This window comes from Oncorhynchus tshawytscha, linkage group LG09 (genome assembly GCF_018296145.1).
Source record: "Oncorhynchus tshawytscha isolate Ot180627B linkage group LG09, Otsh_v2.0, whole genome shotgun sequence".
NCBI lineage: Eukaryota > Metazoa > Chordata > Actinopteri > Salmoniformes > Salmonidae > Oncorhynchus > Oncorhynchus tshawytscha.
In genome coordinates, this window is record NC_056437.1 from 62,568,241 (window position 1) to 62,579,541 (window position 11,301).

The window sequence follows — 11,301 nt, forward strand, 5'->3', positions numbered from 1 at the left end:
CCAGTGAAGAAATGCTGAATAAATTACAGAGCTTGGTCATTTCCAATAAGCAGTATGGGTGGGGCTCTGTCTATGAGATTGTTTGAAACATGATATGGCGGTTACCACTTTATTATATATCCCCTTAACCATACTCTCATCATGTACACTTTCCACTTCCAATCTGTGAAATGTTGGCTAGAGATATTGGAGTGGGCAAGTTTAACCATTTATTAGAAAACGTTCACATGTAGTGTATTGAAACCTCATTCATCTTAAAAATTCTAAAATGTTCAATTCCAACACCCTATTTCACTAGTCTGTAACGTCAACTACTTCTAAACAAATGTATTTTGTAAATGACGCTGCTAGCTTAGATGATCTAAAATGATCATTGTACAATGCCAAAACTGAACTGTTTCACTCCATTTTTTCTTGATCTGATTGTAAAAATGCATAGGTTAGCCTAATGTTTTCTTGCTCACCTAATAGGAAAATGTTAATAGATTGTTACGCTTCCATAAAAATTAAATACATTAAATCCCTACCTGTTGAGAAGTATTTACCTCCCTAGCACAACGCATCTCGCAGCAGTTTTTACACTTTGAAGTAGGGTAATAGTGAAGTAGGCTCATTGCATGCAATAGAAAAAAAGGACAGCAAATGTGTAGGCCAGATCCACCAGATGTATTTTTCCAGAAGTACTCACCTGTGTATGTGGTAGATCTTGTGCGTGTATTGGCCTTTCTCTCCATCCTTTTCATATGGTTCATTTCGAAGAACTTCAATACCCTCTCCTCCTCCAGTGTTATTCTTGCTAGCCTCAGCAACAGAGAACAGCTGGCCGACCTGGTACTGTAAATGAGTGAAGAAGTTACATACAGTGCCTTGCGAAAGTATTCAGCCCCCTTGAACTTTGCGTCCTTTTGCCACATTTCAGGCTTCAAACATAAAAATATAAAACTGTATTTTTTTGTGAAGAATCAACAACAAGTGGGACACAATCATGAAGTGGAACGACATTTATTGGATATTTCAAACTTTTTTAACAAATCAAAAACTGAAAAATTGGGCGTGCAAAATTATTCAGCCCCCTTAAGTTAATACTTTGTAGCGCCACCTTTTGCTGCGATTACAGCTGTAAGTCGCTTGGGGTATGTCTCTATCAGATTTGCACATTGAGAGACTGAAATTTTTTCCCATTCCTCCTTGCAAAACAGCTCGAGCTCAGTGAGGTTGGATGGAGAGCATTTGTGAACAGCAGTTTTCAGTTCTTTCCACAGATTCTCGATTGAATTCAGGTCTGGACTTTGACTTGGCCATTCTAACACCTGGATATGTTTATTTTTGAACCATTCCATTGTAGATTTTGCTTTATGTTTTGGATCATTGTCTTGTTGGAAGACAAATCTCCGTCCCAGTCTCAGGTCTTTTGCAGACTCCATCAGGTTTTCTTCCAGAATGGTCCTGTATTTGGCTCCATCCATCTTCCCATCAATTTTAACCATCTTCCCTGTCCCAGCTGAAGAAAAGCAGGCCCAAACCATGATGCTGCCACCACCATGTTTTACAGTGGGGATGGTGTGTTCAGGGTGATGCGATGTTTTGCTTTTACGCCAAACATAACGTTTTGCATTGTTGCCAAAACGTTCAATTTTGGTTTCATCTGACCAGAGCACCTTCTTCCACATGTTTGGTGTGCCTCCCAGGTGGCTTGTGGCAAACTTTAAACAACACTTTTTATGGATATCTTTAAGAAATGGCTTTCTTCTTGCCACTCTTCCATAAAGGCCTGATTTGTGCAATATACGACTGATTGTTGTCCTATGGACAGAGTCTCCCACCTCAGCTGTAGATCTCTGCAGTTCATCCAGAGTGATCATGGGCCTCTTGGCTGCATCTCTGATCAGTCCTCTCCTTGTATGAGCTGAAAGTTTAGAGGGACGGCCAGGTCTTGGTAGATTTGCAGTGGTCTGATACTCCTTCCATTTCAATATTATCACTTGCACAGTGCTCCTTGGGATGTTCAAAGCTTGGGAAATCTTTTTGTATCCAAATCCGGCTTTAAACTTCTTCATAACAGTATCTCGGACCTGCCTGGTGTGTTCCTTGTTCTTCATGATGCTCTCTGCGCTTTTAACGGACCTCTGAGACTATCACAGTGCAGGTGCATTTATACAGAGACTTGATTACACACAGGTGGATTGTATTTATCATCATTAGTCATTTAGGTCAACATTGGATCATTCAGAGATCCTCACTGAACTTCTGGAGAGTTTGCTGCACTGAAAGTAAAGGGGCTGAATAATTTTGCACGCCCAATTTTTCAGTTTTTGATTTGTTAAAAAGGTTTGAAATATCCAATAAATGTCGTTCCACTTCATGATTGTGTCCCACTTGTTGTTGATTCTTCACAAAAAAATAGTTTTATATCTTTATGTTTGAAGCCTGAAATGTGGCAAAAGGTCGCAAAGTTCAAGGGGGCCGAATACTTTCGCAAGGCACTGTAAGTATGCATGTGTAGCTAATGTAGCCAGGCCTCCCACCAGCTTAATCAGTTCACAGCATGAGAAATAAAGACACGAAAGTTGGTATTCGATGTGGTAGATAATGAAATACACTGAACAAAAACACAACAATTTCAAAGATTTTACTGAGTTAGAGTTCATATAAGGAGATCAGTTAACTGAAATACATTCATTAAGCCATAATCTATGGATTTCACATGACTGGGAATACAGATATGCATCAGTTGGTCACAGATACCTTAACAAAAAGGTAGGGGTGTGGATCAGAAAACGAGTCAGTATCTGGTGTGACCAGCATTTGCTTCATGCAGCGCAACATCACCTTACTTACCCTATATTTTATTGAAGTGTCATGTACACGTTTAAAGTGGCGTTTAAATACAACACAAAACTGACAATACAACTTTCATAACAGTTACATACCAATAAAACAAAAAAATAATGTAAAAAAGACTAGTCTGCTGGCCTTACTGAGTTGATAGGAACATTAGTCCGAGCTTGCTTGCTGTGGTGATAATCCTTCTCAGCATATTTCTCTGGCTGACAGTGGCATTGCCAAACCAACAAACAATACAAAAATTTCAAATACTCTCAATGAAAGATTTGTAAAATAGAGATTTGTAAAATCTCCTTCGCTTAGGGCTCTATTTTTGGCTGCCATACGCACATTAGTTTGCAATTTCATTATGTAAAAACTGGCATTCTGGCATTTTTCAGCCCTAATGTAAATGCCCCACTGGCATTTACCTGTCTAACAACAGCTCACTTGCACGGTCGTGTGAGGGGGGAATATTTGAGATGTGTCCTTAAAAACATGAGCAAAAGTGACAATTTCATGTAGCACTAATGGGAAGTTAAGACTCACAAAAATAAGGTCTTAGCAGTAATTCAGTTGATGACGGCATGGATTTTGAGAGCAGAAGTGCAGCCTATCCAGCCGTGACGCACAGCGAGTGCCCATTGGAGATCAAATTCAAATCAAATGTATTGTTCTCATAAACATATTTAGCAATGTTATTGTGGTGCAGTAGTATCAGTGCAGTAGTATCTAACAATTCACAACACACAAATCTAAAATGTAAAATAATAGAATTAAGAAATATATTAATATTAGGACGCGCAATGTCTCGAGTGGGATTGACTAAATACAGTATGAGTAAAGCCATATGTAAACATTAAAAGTGACTAGTGTTCCATTATTAAAGTGAATTTTATGCAGGTGAATCTCATATTTAGAAACTATTGGATCCCCCCCCATTTCATTTAATTAAGAACCAAGTATAGCCTCCCCTTAATCAAGGCTGGTTTAGCAGCATCATATAGGTGTCGTTTTATCCTGGCCATTTGCCAACTAGCCTATGAATAAATTAGTTTTACTGAGCGTGCTTTGAAATATTTGGAGGTGTTTGTCCTCATGCTTTTTCATTATTCAAAATTGACATACTTGCATACTTCATTTAGCTTGTTTGAGTAGGCTTTCCATCCCTATTTTCAAACAGGGCCCCTCGTCCGATTACCAAAGACGCACACTCCTCCGAACTATTCAAACCTCATAGGCAATGATACAAACTAGCTCCTGTCAATTGTACGTGCGAATGTAATGCATAAAGACATTTAGGCCAACATGTGCACACATGCCATGGAAGGAGATAAGCGATTTATGATATCATGCTTCTGACCCGATCCTAAATAGAAAGTGTTGTTGGTTTAAAAAAATTACGAATATTCACCATCCATGGGTTTATTGTGATAAAGTAGGCTGCTAGATGGCTCAATGCAATGCAATTTCATCTGCTATTTCTGGAGTGCAAATATTACATCGGTAAGATGGGTCCATGTTTATAAACATTACATTTGCAAGTAGTACAACAGTGAGTGGACAAGTTCCCTTTATATTGGATCTTTATCCTGCTACTGTGAAAAAGGGAGAAATTACAGCGCCTGTAAATGTATTTAGACATATCCTATTTAAAACATGTCATTTAGTTTCCATTCAAATGAGTCTTTTTAGGCTTTATCAATAGCCTATTGAATTTAAATCATGCTTATTGACTACATTTGGCATGTCCATGTCCAGACTGCAATTAAGAGTAGGCCTAGACCCGAAATCAGTGAAAATGCCGTAGCCTATTTAACAATGTATGTCCATATTGAAGCAATGCAATTAGAACTACAGCTGAAGTCTGAAATTTACATACACCTTAGACAAATATATTTAAACTCCGTTTTTCACAATTCCCGACATTTAATCCCAGTAAAAATTCCCTGTCTTAGGATCACCACTTTATTTTAAGAATGTGAAAAGAATTATTTATTTCAGCTTTTTCTTCTTTCATCACATTCCCAGTGGGTTAGGTCAGAAATGTACATACCAAATACTAAGTGAGTGTAGTATTGCCTTTAAATTGTTTAACTTGGGTCAAACATTTCATGTAGCCTTCCACAAGCTTCCCACAATAAGTTGGGTGAATTGTCCCATTCCTCCTGACAGAGCTGGTGTAACTGAGTCAGGTTTGTAGGCCTCCTTGCTCGCACACGCTTTTTCAGTTCTGCCACTCCAATACCTTGACTTTGTTGTCCTTAAAGCCATTTTGGAAGTATGCTTGGGGTCATTGTCCATTTGGAAGAACCATTTGCGACCAAGCTTTAACTTCCTGACTGATGTCTTGAGATGTTGTTTCAATATATCCACATAATTTGCCTGCCTCATGGTGCCATCTATTTTGTGAAGTGCACCAGTCCCTCCTGCAGCAAAGCACCCGCACAACATGACGCTGCCACCCCCATGCTTCAAGTTGGGATGATGTTCTTCGGCTTATAAGCCTCCCCCTTTTCCCTCCAACATAATGATGGTCGTCATGGCCAAACAGTTCTATTTTTGTTTCATCAGACCAGAGGACATTTCTACAAAAAGTACAATATTTGTCACCATGTGCAGTTGCAAACTGTAGTCTGGCTTTTTTATGGCGGTTTTGGAGCAGTGGCTTCTTCCTTGCTAAGCGGCCTTTCAGTTTATGTAGGACTCATTTACTGTGGATATAGATACTTTTGTACCTGTTTCCTCTAGCATCTTCACAAGGTCCTTTGCTGTTGATCTGGGATTGATTTGCACTTTTCACACCAAAGTATGTTCATTTCTAGGAAACAGAACGCGTCTCCTTCCTGAGCGGTATGACGGCTGCGTGGGCCCATGGTGTTTATACTTGTTCATCTGTACAAACAACAGTACGCGTGGTACCTTCAGGTGTTTGGAGATTGCTCCCAAGGATGAACCAGACTTGTGGAAGTCTACAATTTTTTTCTAAAGTTATAAAACTTCTCAACTTGTAAACTAACTTTTGAGAAAATGGCCTTTGAATGTTTTGTATCTTGTGAAGAGCTCTTTGTCTACACTCATTCAGCATCGTTCACACACTCTTAAGCTTCAGCCCCAACCATCTCATTTCGCTCGTAGAGTGCACACTTCATGCTCTGGCCGATGATTGGATAACAAGAAAATAGCCTCACCAGCTCTGCTGGCAACAATTTCATTACGCTTTTTTGCAGACGTTTACTGATACCGGTCATATTTAATGGGTTTTGTAAACACGTCACGTAACTTTCGCTAACGAACCAGTCAGCTAACGTTAGCTAGTTAAACAACAATGAACAGTGCCAAAAATGCCACAGTGCTGGATACTAACCAAGCTGGTTCAATGTTAGCTAGCTAACATTAGGCTCGCATCAGCTAGCTAACAGTACACTTTAACTTGAAATGAAACCGCTGTCAAAATTAGAAAAGTAATATCTGAAAATGTAGCTAGCTAACGCTAGACTATCTTACCTGTGTACATCATCATGCATGATGGATACGTCTCCCTGTCAGGAATGCCATACCACGGTTGCACTTAGGTTGAAGATGTAATCCGGAGACAGGTGTTCTCTCCATCTCTTTAGCTATTATACTAATTCCACTGATTTCAAAACTTGATCCTCCAGAAAGTGGAGAGCAACAGTTCCACTCCAAAATGTTTTAATTAAAGCCACGTTCGACAGGATTACCAACACAGACTGACAAGCACAAATAGACAGAAGCCTTCTAAATGGCAGACCAATCCGAAATCATCTCTCAGCATGTCCAGCGACTTATCTCAGCCAATCATGGCTATTGGGAAGGTTCCCGCCTTTTTCTGTTGCTTAACCAACAAGGCTCGTAATTTAACAATTTTATTCGTATTTACAGATGGCATGCAAGTTTGTTATTTAGACACGTGAAAGTTCACATGTTCAATTAGGCATTTCTGACAACAAAAAACACATTTTGATAAAAACACATTTTATTACATTCAAACGGCTCTCCTGTGAAGTCGTGACTTGCGACATATGCCTAGTTTCCTGAATTGGGTCACATATTTAGCCAAGGAGAATGTTCTGATTGGCGAGTAAGCCTCGACACACCCAAAACTGGTTTATTCATCAAAACCCAGCCCTTTCAAATAAAATCGTATTGGTCACATACACATGATTAGCAGATGTTACTGCGAGTGTAGCTTAATGCGACACAGTGCTTCTAGTTCTGACAGTGCAGCAAATGTCTAACAAGTAATCTAAGCATAGTTTCCAAAGGACTAGAAGCGAGGTGGCCCTGTGTCGGCGCCATCTTGGTAATTTGCGCAACTGAGCCAATAACTGTGGTGGTGAAAATAGCAAAACTATTTGACCCCCCCAAACCTACAGCGCTACCGCTTAGATTTACCACTGCATTAGGTTTGTTAAGATAGAGGCCATAGAGTTCATCAGGCTGTTGTTTGTGGCCTGTGGAATGTTCTTCCACTCTTCAATAGCTGTGCGAAGATGCTGGATATTGGCAGGAACTGGAACACTCTGTCGTACACGTCAATCCAGAGCATCCCAAACATGCTCAAAGGGTGACATGTGTGTACAGATCCTTGCGACATTGGGCTGTGTATTATCATGTTGAAACATTAGGTGATTGTGGTGGATGAATAGCATGACAATGGCCCTCAGGATCTCATCACAGTGTCTGTGCATTCAAATTGCCATTGTGTTCATTGGCCGTAGCTTATGCCTGCCCATACAATAACCCCACCGCCACCATTGGGCACTCTGTTCACAATGTTGACATTAGTAAATCACTTGCCCACACCATGTAATCTGCCCAGTACAGTTGAAACTGGGATTCATTCATGAAGAGCACCCTTCTCCAGCATGCCAGTGGCCAAAAGTGAGCATTTGCCCACTGAAGTCGATTATGACGAGCATGCAGATGAGATTCCCTGAGACGTTTTCTGAAAGTTTGTGCATAAAATTCTTTGGTTGTGAAAACCCACAGTTTCATCAGCTATCCAGGTGGCTGGTCTCAGACGACCCCACAGGTGAAGAAGATGGACGTGGAGGTCCTGGGCTGGCATGGTTACACGTGGTCTGCGGTTGTGAGGCCAGTTGGACGTACTGACAAATTCTCTAAAACATTGGAGGCGGCTTATGGTAGAGAAATTAACATTAAATTCTCTGGCAACAGCTCTGTTGGACATTCGTGCAGTCAGCATGCCAAATGCTCGCTCCCTCAAAACATCTGTGGCCTTGTGTTGTGTGACAAAACAACATATTTCAGAGGCTTTTTATTGTCCCCAGCACAAGGTGCACCTGTATAATTATCGTGCTGTTTAATCAGATTCTTGATATGCCACACCTGTCAGGTGGATGGATTATCTTGGCAAAGTTGAAATGCTCACTAACAGGGATCTAAACAAATGTGTGCACTAACATTTGCGATTACTTTTTGTCCCTATGTTAACATTTTGGGATCTTATTTCAGCTCATGAAACATGGACCCAACACGTCACATGTTGCGTTTATATTGTTGTTCAGTGTATGTGTTTGGCTAAACGAAATATTGAAACCATGCTCTTACCTCTTCAACTGAACAGGGCAACAGCACTTGGCTATCAAGAGATGGAGGATAAAGAAAACGGACATACAAGTCAATACAATTGGATAAGTAGTTATTGTGTGAACATTAACAGAGTTTACTCAAATCCACAATATGTTGAGTGAATTCGGCTATGTGGACCATTGTATGGTATTATCAGCTCGTGCTATAGTAGATTACATTCCACACGTTAGCATCGCCGCTAACTTGCTACGAACCAAGGACAGGTTCGAAATTGGCTATCCGTAGAGCCGCTATCGCGTTAGCTATCTAGTCAGTGGCTAGATAACGTTAGCTATATTTCTACACTAAGTAACGTCAGCTAGCTATCACCGATCATTCAACATTTCTGAAAACCTGTCATCGGCTCAAGGAGTGCCATATTGTAGTGATATCTAGCTATGTATGTCCCACAATTGCGAGTTACATTAGCTAGTCTAATAGACAGCCAGTATTATCGAACACAAACATTGACATAGCTTTACTAACTAGCTGAAGCTGGGTGGCTACCGTAGTAGCTAGCCAACCGCTTACGTTATCTCGAACCAAATCACTGCTTCAAATTCCTCCTTGCATTAGCTATGTTACGCATTAAATAACACATTTTTATATATTGTGGTAACGATTAAGAGTCATGATGGACGCTATGATATAAATAGAATTCGCGTGCATGATGTACTCACTATTCCTTTATGAGTACCATCCCGAACGTGGACTGAACTGCTTCTTCTTTAAATGTGTATTGGCGGATCACAACTAAGGCGCATATACCGCCCCCTACTATACTGGATGGCTTGTGTACATCGCCGCGGGCCGCACAGTGTCTCGCTTGTGGGCGCGCTGGCAGCATATAGCAGCTTTTCGATTGTGCGTAAAGTTTGTATGAAGGTCTAGTTATTAAATGGGTAAATAGTGTAATCCGTTTTCCATGTCATGAATTAATTCACAGATAAATAGTTATATGCTCGAAACCGCGCTGGTGACAAACTTTGCTGCCCTGATTCTAATCGTCCACATGGCTGGGTGAACCTATTCAAGTAAGTAAATACTTTTCAAAAATGTTAAAACAAACGATGTATTATTAGCTAACTAGCTACAGTACATGCTAACTCAAATGAACTAGCTAGTTGTGAAGTTGGCTAGCTAGGTAAGGGAATGAAATATCACAATATACCTACAGTTGAAGTCAGAAGTTTACATACACCTTAGCCAAATACATTTTACATTTAAAACATTTAAAATCACAATTCCTGACATTTAATCCTAGTAAAAATTCCCAGTCTTAGGTCAGTTAGGATCACCACTTAATTTTAATGTGATATGTCAGAATAATAGAATAATAGTAGAGTTCCTCCTGATTTATTTCAGCTTTTATTTCTTTCATCACATTCCCAGTGGTTCAGAAGTTTACATACACTCGATTAGTATTTGGTAGCACTGCCTTTAAATTGTTTAACTTGGGTCAAATGTTTCATGTAGCCTTCCAGAAGCTTCCCACAATAAGTTGGGTGAATTTTGGCCCATTCCTCCTGACAGAGCTGGTGTAACTGAGTCAGGTTTGTAGGCCTCGTTGCTCGCACACACTTTTTCAGTTTTGTCCACAAATTTTCTATAAGATTGAGGTCAGGGCTTTGTGATGGCCAATCCAATACCTTGACTTCGTTGTCCTTAAGCCATTTTGCCACAACTTTGGAAGCATTCTTTGGGATCATTGTCCATTTGGAAGACGCATTTGCGACCAAGCTTTAACTTCCTGACTGATGTCTTGAGATGTTGCGTCAATACATCCACATAATTTTCCTGCCTCATGATTCCATCTATTTTGTGAAGTGCACCAGTCCCTCTTGCAGCAAAGCACCCCCACAACATGATGCTGCCACCCCCGTGCTTCACTTCCCACTTATTCCTCCAAACATAACGATGGTCATTATGGCCAAACAGGTCTATTTTTGACTAGAGGAAAGTATGATTTTTGTCCCCATGTGCAGTTGCAAACTGTAGTCTGGCTTTTTTATGGCGGTTTTGGAGCAGTGGCTTTTTCCTTGCTGAGTGGCCTTTCAGGTTATGTTGAAATATTACTAATTTTACTGTGGATATAGATAACTTTGTACCTGTTTCATCCAGCATCTTCACAAGGTCCTTTGCTGCTGTTCTGTGATTTATTTGCACTTTTTGCACCAAAGTGCATTCATCTCTAGGAAACAGAACGTGCATCCTTCCTGAGCTGTATGACTGCTGCTTGGTCCCATGGTGTTTATACTTGCGTACTATTGTTTGTACAGATGAACGTGGTACCTTCAGGTGTTTGGAGATTGCTCCCAAGGATTAACCAGGCCTGTGGAGGTCTACAATTTTCTGAGGCCTTGGCTGATTTCTTTTGATTTTCCCATGATGTCAAGAAAAGAGGCACTGAGATTGAAGGTAGGCCTTGAAATACATCCACAGGTACACCTGCAATTGACTCAGATGATGTCAATTCACCTATCAGAAGCTTCTAAAGCCATGACCTCATTTTCTGGAATTTTCCAAGCTGTTTAAAGGCACAGGCAACTTAGTGTATATAATCTTCTGACCCACTGGAATTGTGACACAGTGAATTTTAAGTGAAATAATCTGCCTGTAAACAATTGTTGGAAAAATGAATTGTGTCATGCACAAAGTAGATGTCTTAACCGACTTGCCAAAACTATAGTTTGTTAACAATAAATTTGTGGAGTGGTTGAAAAACGAGTTTTAATTACTCCAACCTAAGTGTATGTAAACTTCCGACTTCAGCTGTAACTTCATATTAGCTAGCTATCTTGATGTATTTATCACTGTAAAGAAACGAACTCCAAATACATTTGTAGGTAGCTAGCTAAA

General features: G+C 40.2%; 1 protein-coding gene across 3 annotated transcripts in view; it reads right to left on the bottom strand.

The window, feature by feature from the left end:
• The window catches only part of pitpnbl (phosphatidylinositol transfer protein, beta, like), a 36,779-nt gene extending 27,538 nt beyond the window's left edge, over window positions 1–9,241 (bottom strand). For 2 of the 3 annotated variants that reach the window (XM_024414862.2, XM_024414861.2), the window contains exons 1-3: window positions 9,123–9,157; window positions 8,422–8,452; window positions 689–834 (exon numbers count right to left, since the gene is read on the bottom strand). In XM_024414862.2, coding sequence (XP_024270630.1) covers window positions 689–834; window positions 8,422–8,452; window positions 9,123–9,142 — 197 coding nt within the window. In that variant the 5' untranslated portion in view covers window positions 9,143–9,157. Of the gene's footprint in view, window positions 1–688; window positions 835–8,421; window positions 8,453–9,122 lie in introns of all 3 variants that reach the window. The other variant, XM_042327185.1, reaches the window with a different exon arrangement.
• Between the last annotated feature and the right edge of the window lie 2,060 nt (window positions 9,242–11,301).